Genomic DNA, 17,329 nt, shown 5'->3' with positions numbered 1-17,329 from the left:
CCAAGTGAGGTTTTCACTCAGGTAAACTCCCAGGAATTTGAAAGAAGAGTCTCTCCACACAACCCTCCCTATATACAACAGGGCTAGTTCCTCTCTCTTCCTCTGAAAGTCCAACACCATCTCCTTTGTCTTGCTAATATTTAGGTGCAAGTTATTCTCTAGGCATCATGTAGATACTTTTTGAACCTCCCCCCGTACACGGAATCATCTCCACCTGTAATTAGACCCATTATAGTAGTATCATCTGCAAACTTAATAATTACAGTGGATGGATCAGATGGAATACAGTCACATGTATACAACGAGTACAAGTAGGGATTCAGCACACATATCTGTGGGGTGCCAGTGCTGAGCTTCAGGGGGGTAGATGTAACAGGCCCAATCCTCACTGTTTGTGTCCGATCCCTCAGAAAGTCTTTAATCCAGTCACCGATGGTAGAAGAAAGGTCTAGTTCCACCAGCTTTTTGATAAGAATGTCTGGAAGGATGGTATTAAAAGCCGAGCTATAATCAATAAATAACATTCTAACATAATTCCCCAGTCTCTCCAGATGACTTGCTGCAAGGTGAAAGGCTGTAGCTATGGCATCCTCTGTTGACCTATTTCTCCTACAGGCGAACTGATGTTTATCAAAATCCTACGGGTTTAAGAAACCAGCAGCTCCTTCCTATAGCAAATTGTTGTGATAGCACAGGTAGCAAGGAGCTGCAGTGCATCACGGAGGCATCTTGATTCAGTGTTGGTGGTTCAGGAGTGGCTTTACTTCAATTGTGCATGATCTACTGGTTTTTGGGTGAGGACCCCTGTGGTTAACCATTATACATATAATTTACAAAACCCAAATTAGTTAAACGTTAATTGCTATGAGATCATGTGTATTCACGGTTAGGGCCAGCCAGTGATCCAGTGGTGAATCTCAAATCAGATCACAGCACAAACTGATTGTATTCTAGTGTTATTGTCAAAGTTCTGAGTTTATGTTCATGTTGTATTTTTGTATTTTGTGCTTTTATTCCCTGCCCCGCACTCTGCCCAGAGAATGAGAAATATTGAAGTTATGTTAATGAAATGCATAATATGTACCGTGTGCCTTACATAAACAAAGTTGTGATGGGAAAGTTCTTGGAAACTCACCTTGGATGAATTAGGAAATTACCCTAGGTATCATTATATGGTTGGGACACGGGTGGCGCTGTGGGTTAAACCACAGAGCCTAGGACTTGCCAATCAGAAGGTCGGCAGTTCGAATCCCCGCGACCAGGTGAGCTCCCGTTGCTCGGTCCCTGCTCCTGCCAACCTAGCAGTTCGAAAGCACATCAAAGTGCAAGTAGATAAATAGGTACCGCTCTGGTGGGAAGGTAAACAGTGTTTCCGTGCGCTGCTCTGGTTCACCAGAAGCGGCTTAGTCATGCTGACCACATGACCCGGAAGCTGTATGCCGTCTCCCTAGGCCAATAAAGCGAGATGAGCGCCGCAACCCCAGAGTCGGTCACGACTTGACCTAATGGTCAGGGGTCCCTTTACCTTTACCTTATATGTAAATGGGGGTGTCAGAAAAATTCAGGTAATTTTTCAAAATCAATTCAAGGGCTCAGAAAAAAATAACCGCAACCTGTTACAGCCCCCCCCCCAATTCCTCCTAGAAAAGGGGGAAAAGAAAAGTGGCTACAGGGCAAATAGGAGGGTGGGCAAATTCTCCTCTGGCTTGGATCAAAACCTGAGGTAGAGGAGTGTGTCAGAAATTATTAAAGTTCATCTCAGTTTTAAGGTTGAGTTTAACGAGCCATTGAAATTTGTTCCTGAGGAATTTCACTGACATCACTAAAACAAGTATTTTAAGCAGGATTTATTCAAAGCAAAATTCCTTCTGTCGCTTGTTGTGGTCACCTCAGCCCTTGCTTTTGGTCTCTTCTAACTAACCAACGAACCTTTCTGTAACTCTGCACACACAATGACAAACATAAATCAGATGGCATTCTACTTGAACATCCACAACCTTGAATTGTTTCAGGAATCTGATTTCCCAGAATGAACAAGCACAAATGTTTGTTCTAAAACTAGTGCTCACAGGCCTTTTGTTTTATAAATAGCTGTAGCAGTCAAGGCACACATGGGGAACTTGCAATCGAGCTGTTTTGCTACTGAAATCAGCAGATGGCAGAGGATGCATAGGCAATTCTGCCAGTCATTTGTAGATCCTTTCTGAAAGCAGGGGGTATTTTTTTAAAGCGATGGCAGGCTAAACTCATTACCATTTGAGAAATATATTTAATGACAGTTAAAGGTAACTTGGGCCATATTTCAGCAGTCACATTCTAGAGTCTTGTGTTTCTAGGGATGGGTTTCAAAAGTATCATAACATGGCCTGTGATTGCTGGTGGTCTGCTGCCGAAAGGAACAATAAGAAGTTCCACTGGATGTTACTCAAGTAAAGGTAGGGACCCCTGACCATTAGGTCCAGTCGTGACCGACTCTGGGGTTGCGGCGCTCATCTCGCTTTATTGGCCAAGGGAGCCGGCGTACAGCTTCCAGGTCATAGAATCATAGAATCATAGAGTTGGAAGAGACCACAAGGGCCATCGAGTCCAACCCCCTGCCAAGCAGGAAACACCATCAGAGCACTCCTGACATATGGCTGTCAAGCCTCTGCTTAAAGACCTCCAAAGCAGGAGACTCCACCACACTCCTTGGCAGCAAATTCCACTGTCAAACAGCTCTTACTGTCAGGAAGTTCTTCCTAATGTTTAGGTGGAATCTTCTTTCTTGTAGTTTGGATCCATTGCTCCGTGTCCGCTTCTCTGGAGCAGCAGAAAACAACCTTTCTCCCTCCTCTATGTGACATCCTTTTATATATTTGAACATGGCTATCATATCACCCCTTAACATGTTGGGTCATGTGGCCAACATGACTAAGCCGCTTCTGGTGAACCAGAGCAGCGCACGGAAATGCCGTTTACCTTCCTGCCGGAGCAGTACCTATTTATCTACTTGCACTTTGACATGCTTTCAAATTGCTAGGTTGGCAGGAGCAGGGACTGAGCAACAGGAGCTTACCCCGTCGCGGGGATTCAAACCACCGACCTTCTGATTGGCAAGTCCTAGGCTCTGCGGTTTAACCCACAGTGCCACCCTAACCCGCGTTACTCAAGTAATGCTCTGCATTATGTTATCTATCTATCTAATCTATCTATAGCATCCCCTTACATCATGGAAGCCTGCAGTGAACCTTTGGCTAGTACGTTCCTTAAATTCCATTGCAATGCACACAGTTCCAAATGTTACAGGAACTGCAGCCTCTCCCAGATAGCGGCAGTCTAGCCATTGTCCTTGAAGACATTTCAGAACCTCTGATTGTCCAAAATATAACAGCCAGGATTTTTGCTGGGAGCGTAGCCTGCAGGTTTCGATAGACTGGACTGGTTACCACTTCACTTCCAAGCTCAATTCTAGACGCTGGCTTCAACCTTTAACGCCCTTCACTGCTTGATACCTTAAGGACAGTCTGCTCCACTATCAACTTGCCTGAGAGAGGAATATATCCATCACCAATACAGGTAAGATAGCATGTTATAGCACAATAAAGCAAGAAAAGAACAACATGAAAAAGAGAAGTAGAAAGGTAAAAATAGATACAATTCCCTTCCAATGATTTGTAAAGGATTGTGTTTTTTTGCCAATTTTGTGAAACTGTTTTAAGAAGAGCATATAACCCAAGCAGAGCAAGTGCTTTATGGGGTTATTTTGCACCCAGCACCAGTTATGATTCAGGGTGCACCACGTCAAGAAGTGGAATGGTAGAAGTGACAACAACAAGTTTAGAATACAAGACTTGAGATGCACATATCAAAGAAGTCTTTGATCTTGAGATATTTAAGCCATTAAAATATTATTCAGAAGAATGAAATGAAAACAAAATAAAAGGTCTGTGGTCAGGGCAATGGTCCCTTTTAGCTCTGATAGAGTCTCTAAGGTGCTTAATAAATATTTTAATCATTAAAAATCAATTGTTATTTATAGCCAATAACAAAGATGTACTATCTTCTTGCTTCCACTACCATCTCGTCCCTGCAGTTATTACCGCAAAATCATGCTTAAATTATTCTGCAATGCTCCTTTGTAAATTTCTAACAAAGAGGTACAATACTCTCACTCTGTAGCAGTGTAACATTTCCGCAAACAATGGCCTTGGTTTATGGGTCTTTTACGTAAAAGCCAACTTTTATCTCCTTTTCTTTTTGCTAATTAAAGAAAACGAGGCACAGTCACTCCTGGCAGTAAGCTCTGCCTATAAAATCAGAGTTTACATCAGAAGCCTTCAAGCAAAACATGATAAAGTTACACTGAACAACTAAAAGAATGTATCTAGATGAAACTGTTTTGAGTTCCCACAACAGGGCGAACCTTAAAGGGCTTGACTGTATTAGCGACTGCCGAAAATGGATCATTTTGAGAACTGATCTTTGACACAGATGGCATTATTCAATTCTATTAGAAATCTCTTTTGAAAACAACATCAAAACAACACGAGGTGTATTCAGCTTTCGATCAGATACATCCATATGAAATGACTCACCAATGAAAAATGAACCAATGCTAGAAATTACATGATAAAGACAGCTTAAACAGGCCAACTATTTAGCTGCCTTGCTTCCAAGGAAGCACACTGCCCCCCGGTACCAGAAATACGTCAAGGAAGTTTACAGGGAGGCCATGAAGGCAAGAGCTCTCCCTCTCAATGTATGATCCCAGCATCTGGTACTATGAGGTACAGTGGTACCTCGGGTTAAGTACTTAATTCGTTCCGGAGGTCCGTTATTAACCTGAAACTGTTCTTAACCTGAAGCACCACTTTAGCTAATGGGGCCTCCTGCTGCCGCCGCGCCGCTGGAGCCCGATTTCTGTTCTTATCCTGAAGCAAAGTTCTTAACCTGAAGCACTATTTCTGGGTTAGTGGAGTGTGTAACCTGAAGCGTATGTAACCTGAAGCGTATGTAACCCGAGGTACCATTGTACAAGCAGGACCCCATAACAAAATGTTGCAGTGCACCCCTCCCTAAAAGCTATGTGCTCTGGCCTTAAATCTTGTTAACTTTAGGCCTGTATCACCTGAGAAGGTCAGACACTGCAAAGCCTCCCTTTGGAGCCATGTGCTGTTCCCTGTCTTTATCCCAAGCCATGAACTCTCTGTTCCCTCTCCCTTTATACAGTGGTACCTTGGTTCTCAAACTTAATCCGTTCCGGAAGTCCGTTCCAAAACCAAAGCGTTCCAAAACCAAGGCATGCTTTCCCATAGAAAGTAATGCAGAATGAATTAATCCGTTCCAAACTTTTAAAAACAACCCCTAAAACAGCAATTTAACATGAATTTTACTATCCAACGAGACCGTTGATCCAGAAAATGAAAGCAATAAACAATGTACTGCAGTCACGCAATCAATCAATCAATCAATCAATCACAAAAACGAAACAAAAACAAAGCAAAAAACAAAGACGCAAAATAAAAATCAGACAGACCTCAGCGTAACGCTCAAAACGGAAGTGTGGCACTGAAAACGGAAGCGTAACACTCAACGCAGAGCACGTTCAACTTCCGAAAAAAGTTCGCAAATCGGAACACTTACTTCCAGGTTTTCAGTGTTTGGGTTCCAAGTTGCTTGAGTACCAAGGCGTTTGAGAACCAAGGCACCACTGTATAAGGGGAGCAGTTAAATTTTCACACTCTTCATTTATTGTTTTGTTTATTTTTACTTCTTCAAACCTCAGATTCCCTCATTGAGTGGCAACTACTTTTTATGTGTAGCTTGTGCTGTTTTTGCTTTGCAAGCATCTGCATGCAGAGCCTACAGCTGGAAAAACTGGTCGGGAAACCAAGCCTAATGAGAAATGGTTGAGGAAGTTGGGTATGTTTAGCCTGGAGAAGAGTAGACTGAGAGGAGATATGATAGCCATCTTCAACTATCTGAAGGCAGTGGTGTCCAAACTTTTTTCAAAGAGGGCTAGATTTGATGAAGTAAAGGGCCGTGAGGGCAGCCCAAGTTGTTGACCTTTTTTTAGGATTGAAGTTGTTGAGGTAGGTTTTTTTGGGATTTTACCCCAGGAAATAAACTGCCACAGGTGCTGGATTAAACCGACCGGTGGGCCCGATTAGGCCCCGAAATGCCAGGAAAAGAGATTCGGACCAAACAGAAAAACTTGTGAAAACCCAAGAAGCATCCTTAAACTGACCTTGGACCTGAGAAGCTTGTTCTTCCACTATCAGAGCACCTTCATGGAATACAAAATATTGACCCATGTTTCTAATTCATTAGGACATTGTCAGGGGATGATTAGCTGCTTGTGCTTAAAATAGTGCCCCTTCAGAGTTTGTGCGGCCCCACAAACCTCTGTGTGTGACAGAGCTCCTCAGACATGTCTGCTCTAGTCACTAGTAGTGTCTGACAGTGGCTGCCTGCGGAAGCGCTTCCAGCAAAGAAGTTCCTTAACGGAAACGCGTCTCCTGGACTCACGACGTGGCAGCTTCCGGCGAAGCATGGGTCTCCCTGCAGTTGCTTCTGACACCTCCCCGCTATTTTCGCTGGAAGTGTCTCTCACCCCTTTCTCTCCCCTGCTGTTTCCTGCCTGGGCTGCTGCGTCTCTCTCAGCATTACTGAGATCCTCCTCTAGAGACCCCTCGCTCCCCCTCCTTGTCCCTGCTTTAGCTGCTGACTCTCTCCCAGTCTCTGGGAGCCCGACCACCTCCCTTTCCTCTGATGTCAGTTCCCTGACATCCACCTCCCCTCCAGGGCCCCCTTCTCCCCCGCCCCTACTCTCTCCTCTGGGCGGTGAGGAGCTGAAACCCCGAAAAGAATCCTCTTCATCTTCCGACGTCTCGAACATTTCCCTCCATCGGTCTTCGTTCCGACTCGCTGAATCCTCCTCCACCTCGGAATCAGAGAACCCCTCCAACTCTTCTTCTTCGTCGGTGGTGGCGAAGTATTCCCTCCGGAACCTCGCCACTGGCTGGGGTTTACGAGGGAATCTCTGATGAAAAGTTTCAATCAAAACCTCGTCATCTACATCCTCTGCCCTGACCCAGGTGTTTTCCGACTCCGGCTCCCCTTCCCACATTACCAAATACTCTACTTGCTCTCCCTTCCACCTGGAATCGAGAATCTCCGCTACATGGTAGCTGTGTTCTTTTTCCTCCATAGCTGGTCCCCTATTGACCCTCCCCTCTCTGTCCCCTATATACGGTGACAGCAACGACCTGTGGAACACTGGGTGCAACTTCATGTGGTTCGGTAACCGGAGTCTGAAAGCCACTGGGTTGACCTGTTGCGTGACTTCAAATGGGCCCAGTCTTTTGGGTCTTAACTTCTTACAACCTCCTTTAAATGGTAACCCTTGGGTGGACAGCCACACCTGGTCCCCCACCCTAATGCTTTCCCCTTCCCTTCTGGTTTTGTCTGCCTGCCTCTTATATTCCTCCTTCGCCCTGTTTAAATTAAGTTGGAGCTGGCGATGGATCGCTTCCATTTCTTCAACGAACTGTTCTGCGGCTGGAACGCTCCAGTTCTCCCCTTCCCCCCCTGGGAAGGCTCGGGGATGACACCCGTGATTAGCCAAAAAAGGGCTCATCCCCGTGGACACGTTCTCTGCATTGTTGTAGGCAAATTCTGCCAACGCCAGCTTCTCCACCCAATCATTCTCTCTGTCATTCACATAACACCTCAAATATTGCTGGAGGACACCATTAGCTCTTTCCGCCTGCCCGTTGGTTTCTGGATGACGGGCAGTAGAGAAATTCACCTCTACATGCAATAAGCTCATGAGCTTCCTCCAGAACCTGGAAGTAAATTGTTTCCCTCGGTCAGAAACCACCCTCAAGGGGGCGCCATGCAGCCTAAACACATTTTCCACAAACAATTTAGCGGTTTCTTCCGCTGTGACCGCATGTGAGCAGGCTATAAAGTGGGCCATCTTGGTTAACAGGTCTACCACAACCATGATGGCTGTTTTCCCTTTGGACCTGGGCAGATCAGTCATGAAATCTATTGCCACTGCCTCCCATGGCCTTTCCGGCGTGGGTAGTGGTTCTAATAAACCTGCCGGTGCCCGCCTCTCCCCCTTGGCTCGTTGGCATTGGTCACACCCTCTCACATACTCCCGCACATCTTCCCTGACCTTGGGCCACCAGAATTCCCTGGTAACCAGCCACATGGTTTTGTGTTGCCCAAAATGCCCTGCTGTGGGGCTATCGTGCAGTTGCTTGAGTACCTTTTCCCTCAATTCCCCTTCAGGTATGTATAACGCTCCCTTGTAGTACAACGCCCCGTTTCTCTCCTCAAAACCCCCGGGTTTGTCTCCCTCCCTCCTGAGACCCCTGAGTTTGTCCTGGGCGTATTCATCCTGCACCGTTCCCTCTACCAGTTCCCTTTGCCCCACCAATGCCGCCCCACACACCCAGCGGTCCTCGGGAATGACATGGGTCTCTTCGGGTGCACCCTCTCCCTCCAAATATTCAGGTTTGCGTGAGAGAGCGTCCGCCCTAACGTTCTCTGGGCCTGGCACGTAACAAATTTCAAAGTTAAATTTGGAGAACTCCTGGGCCCATCTCAACTGCCGTTGGTTGAGCACTCGCGCAGTTCTCCAATACTCTAGATTCTTATGGTCCGTGCACACTTGCACCTTCTGTTGTGCACCAATTAGCAGGTGCCTCCATCTCCGGAAGGCCTCATGAATCGCAAGAAGTTCCCGGTCGTACACCGTGTAGTTCCTCTCAGATTTGTTCAGCTTTCGCGAAAAGAAGGCACACGGTCGCCACTCTGACCCCTCCTTCCCTGGCTGCAGAAGAAGCACCGCCCCTATGGCTCTGTCAGAAGCGTCTGTTTCGACCCTCAGCTTTTTTTGTAAATCCACATGTAGAAGTTGTTCATCAGAGGCGAAGGCCCTTTTCAGTTCCTCAAACGCTCGCTCCGCCTCCCCCGTCCAAACAAACTTCTTTTTACTGCTGAGACAGTCCGTGATGGGCGCCGTCAGGTGGGCGAAGTTTCGGATGAACTTACGATAAAAGTTTCCAAACCCTAGGAACCTCTGCACATCCTTCTTGGTCTTGGGTGTTTTCCATTCCAGCACCGCTTGAACCTTGCCGGGGTCCATGGCCAACCCCTTGTCTGACAAGCGGTACCCCAGGAATTCCACCTCCTTGGTATGAAACTGACACTTCTCCAGTTTCACCCACAGTCTGTTGGCTTGCAGCCTGCTCAACACTTCTCTGACGTCTCTCACATGTTGCTCCTCATTCTCCGAATACACCAACACGTCATCTAAGAAGGCCACGCAATTCTTGTAGAGCAAAGGCCCCAGTACGTGGTTCATGAAGGCTTGAAAACACGCGGAGCCTGTTTGTAATCCAAAAGGCATAACGAGGTATTCAAATGCCCCCAAAGGGGTGAACATGGTGGTCTTCCATTCATCCCCTTTCCTTATACGTATCAGGTTGTACGCCCCCCTTAGGTCCAGCTTTGTAAAAATCTTTCCTTTTCGCACCCTGGTCAAAATATCATCAATCCTGGGCATAGGAAAAGCCGCCGGCTCTGTCACTGCATTTAGGCGCCGAAAGTCACATACCAGCCTCGGCTTGTCCGTGTTTTTTTTATCCACAAAAAACACTGGGCTACCCCCCGCTGCCTTGGACTCTCTGATGAAGCCTCTCTTCAGGTTCTTGTCAATGAACGCTCGCAACTCCTGCATTTCCCTGTCTGACATGGCATACAACTTGCCTACAGGAAGCTGTGCTCCAGGGAGTAAATTGATCTGGCAATCAAAGGGCCTATGCGGGGGTAGTTGGTCAGCTTCCTTCTCGCTGAACACGTCGCTGAGATCAGCATACTGTGGTGGCACCTTCCCCTTCCCCATTACTTCAGTCCCTGCTAGGGTGGCTTGGGCCCCTGCTGACCCCTTTTCCCCCCTGCAGTGTTCTAAGCAATGTGCTGAACCGAAGGAAACCACTCTTTGATGCCAGCCCACCAGCGGATCATGTAAGGCTAGCCAGCTCATTCCCAAAATAATGGGAGCGCCTCCCAAGGTGGCCACATTAAACGCTATCAGTTCTGTGTGCCTTGCCACCCTCATTATCATTGGGACGGTCTGCAAGCTAACTCCTCCTCCCAACAGTTCCCTGCCATCGATCGTGGTCACCTGCAGGGGGTTGCTTAAAGGGATAGTCTGTATCTGATGTTCAGCAGCAAACTCCTTGCTCATAAAATTGCAGGAGCTGCCTGAGTCCAACAGCGCCTTTATTTTTAGGGGGTGTCCATTTTGCAGCTCTAGCGACACTTCAATCACTAGAGCAGGTCGAGGAGCTTCTGGCACGGGCACTTTCACTGCTCTTTGGCCTGGCTGCAGTGCCCTGACGTTGGCAACCAGGCGTTGGCTTTTACCTGCTCCGTTTCTCCCTGCTCTTCCCCCTCAACTGCTCCCACCATCCCTTGCCATTCCTTCCTCTGGGGGCAGACTCTGGCAAAGTGGCCTGGCTGTTGGCAGAGATAGCATTTCCGGGCTCCCTTTCCCTCCTTCTTCGCCCCCTCACTGGGCTTTGAAACTGCGCGCGCGCGGGCTGTTCCGATTTCCATCGGCTCTGCCGGCGGGAAAGCTGGCTCAGGAATGTCTGGAATGCGTAACTCCTTCCAACGTTCCCCTCTCCCTTCCCGCCTCTCCAAGGCTCTTGCCTCCTGGCGCGCTCCAATGGTCAGCGCAGATTTGGTCAGCTGATCCATAGACACCGCCCTGGGGCTCCTGGCCAGCTCGTCTTTCACAGCTGAAGCAAGACCTTCTTCAAATAGCATCTGAATGGGTGCTGCCGATAAATCCCACCCCAATCTGTGAATCAGCATGGTAAATTCAGTCCAGTACTCACGGACAGATCTGCTTCCCTGCTTGCAAGCCATTAGCTGTCTGCGCACCACCCCTTCCTCAATATCGCTGGAAAACATGATATCCATTGCACGAAAGAATTTCATAGTGTCCTTTAGGATATCGTTGTGCGTTGCCATCAGGGGTCGAACCCAGTCCCGCGCCCCCTTCTCAAGATGCCCAATTACGAAAGCAACTCGCGATTCCTCATCAGGGAACTCATCAAACTGCACATTCAGGGCATATTGCATCTCAGTCCTAAAGGCATGGTAATCCTTGGGGTCCCCCCCAAACTTCTGCACCAATCCTGGTACCTTTCTGGGGAACTGAGTGGTTCTCCCCTTTTTGTCAGCATCCTGAGCCCTTCTCTCCTCGAGCCTCGCCGTCTGCAGCGCAAGTTGGACCTCCAAAGCTTGATACCTTTCTTCCAAGCTTGGACCAGCTCCAACCCCTGCCTCTCCGGTTCCGGCTGGGTCGCTCATGATGCTTTCTCCTGCACAGGCAGCGTACAGAGACTGTCAGACTGCTGTCAGGGGATGATTAGCTGCTTGTGCTTAAAATAGTGCCCCTTCAGAGTTTGTGCGGCCCCACAAACCTCTGTGTGTGACAGAGCTCCTCAGACATGTCTGCTCTAGTCACTAGTAGTGTCTGACAGTGGCTGCCTGCGGAAGCGCTTCCAGCAAAGAAGTTCCTTAACGGAAACGCGTCTCCTGGACTCACGACGTGGCAGCTTCCGGCGAAGCATGGGTCTCCCTGCAGTTGCTTCTGACACCTCCCCGCTATTTTCGCTGGAAGTGTCTCTCACCCCTTTCTCTCCCCTGCTGTTTCCTGCCTGGGCTGCTGCGTCTCTCTCAGCATTACTGAGATCCTCCTCCAGAGACCCCTCGCTCCCCCTCCTTGTCCCTGCTTTAGCTGCTGACTCTCTCCCAGTCTCTGGGAGCCCTACCAACTCCCTTTCCTCTGATGTCAGTTCCCTGACAGACATATATGTGGTTTGTAATTTTTGCCAACATCTCCACCCAACTCTGCTTTGGACACTTAAAAAACATTTTCCTCTGCCTGAATGTAGATGAAAGATAAATATAAATAGAAGAAGAAGAAGAAGAAGAAGAAGAAGAAGAAGAAGAAGAAGAAGAAGAATTTTATTTATACCCCACCCATCTGGTGGGTTTCCATGATTTGAATCTAAACGACAGAGAACACAACCTTTCGGAGAACACAACCTGAACTACAGAGAACACAACCTTTTGTTGAGTGGACAATCACATAAAGATAACTGTAGAACAGAGTTGTATTGTACTTCCCTAGTACACTCAGTGAAAAGCTAACTTTTCCACATTCATAGACCAGTTATTCTGTTTTCAGGCCTGACGCAAAGGCCACAGATAATAAAAAGACACATTCAGCGCTTGTGCTTCTGACTCATCACCCATCTACATGTTCTGTTTTACTGTAAAATACACTCTACATGCATATACCTGGCATCTAGACTGTACAACCTAGTATACATAAGATTGCACATTATGCAGGTATATTTTATTTAATTTACTGAAACAATTTATAACCACAACAATGGATGCATGAAGGCAGACCCTACGGTCTTGAGCAGGGGTCAGCAAACTTTTTCAGCAGGGGGGGCGGTCCACTGACCTTCAGACCTTGTGGGGGGCCTGTCTATATGGGGGGGGATGAACCAATTCCTAGGCCCCAGAAATAACCCAGAGATGCATTTTAAATAAAAGCGAACATTCTACTCATGTAAAAACATGCTGATTCCCGGACCGTCCGCAGGCAGGATTTTGAAGGTGATTGGGCTGGATCCGGCCCCTGGGCTTTAGTTTGCCTACCCATGGTCTTGTGTATGCCATGCACTCAATTTACAGAGCTTCTTGAACATGTGCAAAGGCTCTTAAAAAGATTAATGCATTAGCAGCCATTCCACCTAGTTTCAGTAGAGGGAGATATGAGACAACACAACCATCCCATTGGCTTGGCTGAAATCAACCGCCATTTTGTCCCTTTGCTCCCAGAACTCTCTCTTATTAGCACCCATGTCACCCAGCAACTTTGGGGGTGTGGGGTAGGGACTGAGGCAGAAAAAGAGAGAAAGGTGAGGCAGGGCAACAAGGCACCCCGAATCAGCTGGAATTAACTTCCACTTGGAGCCTTGGCTCACTATACTGTCTCTTTGATGCCACTTATTATGTAGTTAAAAGTTTTGCTACCTGAATTTGGACTCCCCCCCTTCCTTCCCCCATACCTTTCCCCCTTTGTGTCTTTTACAGTGTAAGTTTGAGGACAGGACCTGTGTCATTTTTAAAATCGCTTTATAGCACCTAAAAAAAGCAGGTACTTTAAATAAATAACTGAGCGAGTCAGTGATTTATGCAAGTTGTTGTTGGTATTCTTTATTTATGACAAGTCTAAAATTGATAGGCGCCCTCAATAATTAAGAATAACACAGGCCTGGCCAGAGACTTACAGTCCAAAAGTTAAGAAGTGAGATGTTAGGAGAAGAGAAAGAAAAGTGAGATGGGAAAAAAGTCAATGGGGGCGCAGGGGGTAGGAAGTGTTTGAAAGTAGCCTTGTAAATAAGCCTAGCCTGAAAAAATGTCTGCTAGCCTACTGGTGACTGGGAAGAGGAAGGAAGAAGAATCCCATTCCTCTTGCAGTAAAGGTAAAGGGACCCCTGACCATTAGGTCCAGTCGTGGCCGACTCTGGGGTTGCGGCGCTCATCTCGCTTTATTGGCCGAGGGAGCCGGCGTACAGCTTCCAGGTTACGTGGCCAGCATGACTGAGCCACTTCTGGTGAACCAGAGCAGTGCACAGAAATGCCGTTTACCTTCCCGCCGGAGCGGTACCTGTTTATCTACTTGCACTTTGGCGTGCTTTCGAACTGCTAGGTTGGCAGGAGCAGGGACCAAGCAACGGGAGCTCACCCCGTCATGGGGATTCGAACCACCGACTTCTGATCGGCAAGCCCTAGGCTCTGTGGTTTAACCCATAGCGCCACTCACATCCCTTGCAGTAGCACATTTAATTTCTATGCTGGATGTAGATCTCATGGCTTTCCTCCTCTGGAATCACACTTGGTTTCCATGCTGGTTACAGAGGGGAGCCAGAATGGTGTTGCCTCTTCTCCACTAGCCATGCCAATTGCTTGCAAGCAACACTTGGTGGTCAGTGACTACCAGAATGGTGCTTAAATACAAGGCTGTTTGAAAGTAATAGTAAATAAGGTGAAGTCAAATCCGGTCGGCTGCAAGGTGAAAGGACATGCAGTAAGGGTTGGGTTTCTTCAAACAAATAATGTATTTTACTTGAAACAGGAAAACTGTGAAATCTGTAGTTTGCAACTAAGCAGCACTATTAAAACTGAATGGGCTGGAGTAGAAAATGCTGCACTGAAGCAAAAAAACAGCTTGTGAAATAAACCTCCGTACCTCTCAAGATGTAATTCTGGTAGTTCTGGTCCGCCTCAGCTCCCACTTTTATTAAACAGGTCAGGCCCTCTGCCACAACAAATTCATGAACCAAATCCTTGTCATCCTATCAAGGAAAAAGGCAAAAATGAAAAAAAGAGTTGCTATTGTAATATTTTTCACAAACAAACAGTAAGCATGGCTCACAAATTTATGGTGATTTTTCTAGTGATATGAGAGATGGTTATCATGTGGCAGATAAACATGACAACGGTCCGCGTCTCATTTGAGAGTAGAGTTCAATTGCCAAAGCTTCAAAATAGGCTGACAGAGAGACATCAGCACTCGCTCAGCTGGGGGGTTGGAAGCTCTCCCCCCCCCCAGATGAGCAGTTAAGGCTCTGATGCCCCTTTAGCTCAGGCGTAAGTCGGAGAGGCATTGGGGCTCACTCAGGATGTAGGGCTGCACATTGTATCGCAATTGCTTCTTCCTCCCCTAAGGTAGGAAGAAGCAGTCGAGATACATTCAAGACACCGTGATATATCAGCATATTGAGGTATTTAGCTGCTGATATATCACAACGTGGAAAACCAGACATCGCCCAGCTGTAGAAGGGACCCAAGTCATGTTGTGGGGTGAGCTGTGACAAACCTGCACGATTCAAGAACCTGCCATACCCCACAATTGTGGAATTCCTTCCCTAGAGAATTCTGTTCAGCCTCATTCTTTTACAGTGGTGCCGCGCAAGACGAAAAGAATCTGTTCTGTGATTCTCTTCATCTAGTGGTTTTTTTCGTCTTGCGAAGCAAGCCCATTGAAGGATTAGCGGCTTAGCGCTATTAGAGGCTTTTAGCGTCTTATCTGCTGATCGGATCAGCTGATAAGCGGCTTAGCGCTATTAGCGGCTTATCTGCTGATCGGATCAGCTGATAAGCGGCTTAGCGGCTTAGAAAAAGGGGGGAAAGGGGGGGGAACCAGCAGGAACTCGCAAGACATTGTCGTCTTGCGAAGCAAGCCCATAGGAGATTCGTTTTGCGAAGCACCTCCAAAATGGAAAACTCTTTCGTCTAGCGAGTTTTCCGTCTTGCGAGGCATTCGTCTTGCGGGGCGCCGCTGTATTTTTCAAAACCTGTTTGCCACCTTTCTGCAAGCACTTTAAGAGTAATGCATCCTAAAAATTCAAAAACTGTAAGATGCAAACAATATAACCAAAATTAGCATTTCTGCATGCAAAATGACATTTCAGTGGTGTATAAGATACATGGCAGGTTTGAATTTAAAGAAATATCCAAATGAGTTAATGGGGAACAACAGCAATACTTCAGGATCTGATTTGAATTTAAAACACATATTTCATAAAAGACACTTTATCTGGACTGATTTTAACAATACAGAATAAACAATCTAAGCTTTAAACTTCAAAAGGCTTTAATGTATCTTTTTTAAAGGAAGGAAAAGGAATGGAAGTGTGAAGGAAGAGAACATAAACATCATGCCATAGACATTTGCACTCTACACATGACCTTTTTTATCATGCATCTATAATGTGATGGGGTTGTGAGAAGGTCCAAACATCTGGACTGTGCAAAGACAGATGAAAAGAATCCAAACTAGTTTCCCCTACATTAAAAGGACTGTGTTTACATAACTTCTGAAATAAAGTAGTCAGTCTTTCTAATCCCATTAACTTACTGATTTTCTAACATGAGTGACCAAAAATTTAAAAGACTATTCTACCAGCATGAGTGTCTGGGTTGGGTTGAAAACTGAAAATAGGAGCCAAGGTACAAATTATGATCAAAATGTTGACACATTTCAGAATATGTGTGGTAACAGCTAAAGGAAGGAAAGAGAGAAGGATGTTGTTCTTGGGTAGAAAACCGGAGAAGGCCTGTAATATTGCTAAGATTTATGGTCTGCCTCCTTCATCGGCCAGCATTAAAGCACTGATGAGAAAAGCAGCCAAACATGGAAATCTCCTGGAGTCCTCCTTTCTGGATTATTCAGCTACAAATGGTAATAAGCAGGGCACAACGAGCAATCGCTCAAGAACAGGCTTAGTTCTTGAGTGATCAAAGGGGTTGCCATCTAAACATAGTATATGGGCAAGCTTTGCTCAGTAAAGTGGCATATAAATTTTATAAAATGAAATAAAAGAAGAGGAGGTTAAGGGGTGATATGATAGCCATGTTCAAATATATAAAAGGATGTCACATAGAGGAGGGAGAAAGGTTGTTTTCTGCTGCTCCAGAGAAGCGGACACGGAGCAATGGATCCAAACTACAAGAAAGAAGATTCCACCTAAACATTAGGAAGAACTTCCTGACAGTAAGAGCTGTTGGACAGTGGAATTTGCTGCCAAGGAGTGTGGTGGAGTCTCCTTCTTTGGAGGGCTTTAAGCAGAGGCTTGACAACCATATGTCAGGAGTGCTCTGGTGGTGTTTCCTGCTTGGCAGGGGGTTGGACTCGATGGCCCTTGTGGTCTCTTCCAACTCTATGATTCTATGATTCTATATAACCAGCCCCCTTCCCCGCACAGCTAACCTCACCCCCCAACCCCTTTCCAAGGAGGGAGGAGGTGCTTCACAAAGCAGCTTGCTAAAACACTGTGTGAAGCAACTCACTCCTCCATTGAACCTTGCTGAGGCCGTGTTTAAAGCGGGGAAGAGAAGAAGAAGAAGAGTTTGGATTTGATATCCCGCTTTATCACTACCCGAAGGAGTCTCAAAGCAGCTAACATTCTCCTTTCCCTTCCTCCCTCACAACAAACACTCTGTGAGGTGAGTGGGGCTGAGAGACTAGCCCAAGGTCACCCAGTAGCTGCATGTGGAGGAGCGGGGAAGCAAACCTGGTTCACCAGATTACGAGTCCATTGCTCTTAACCACTACACCACGCTGGCAGATCTGCAGATCTGCTCTGAGAAGCGCCTCTCTCTCCCCCCCCCCCCGTCACATTTTAATGGTGAAAAGAGAAGCTTGCTAAATCACTCTGCGAAGCGCCTCTCCCTCTTC

General features: G+C 46.7%; 1 protein-coding gene across 12 annotated transcripts in view; it reads right to left on the bottom strand.

Moving 5' to 3' along the window:
* Nucleotides 1-17,329, bottom strand: part of FHOD3 (formin homology 2 domain containing 3) — a 352,366-nt gene that overhangs the window by 156,946 nt on the left and 178,091 nt on the right. For all 12 annotated transcript variants that reach the window (XM_082194682.1, XM_082194676.1, XM_082194681.1 and 9 more), the window contains exon 5: nucleotides 14,339-14,444. In XM_082194682.1, the coding sequence (XP_082050808.1) occupies nucleotides 14,339-14,444 (106 nt within the window). The remainder of the gene's footprint in view (nucleotides 1-14,338; nucleotides 14,445-17,329) is intronic.

This window comes from Podarcis vaucheri (assembly GCF_965113315.1).
Source record: "Podarcis vaucheri genome assembly, chromosome: 13".
NCBI classification, from domain to species: Eukaryota; Metazoa; Chordata; class Lepidosauria; order Squamata; family Lacertidae; genus Podarcis; species Podarcis vaucheri.
This window is presented reverse-complemented; position numbering and strand designations above follow the sequence as displayed.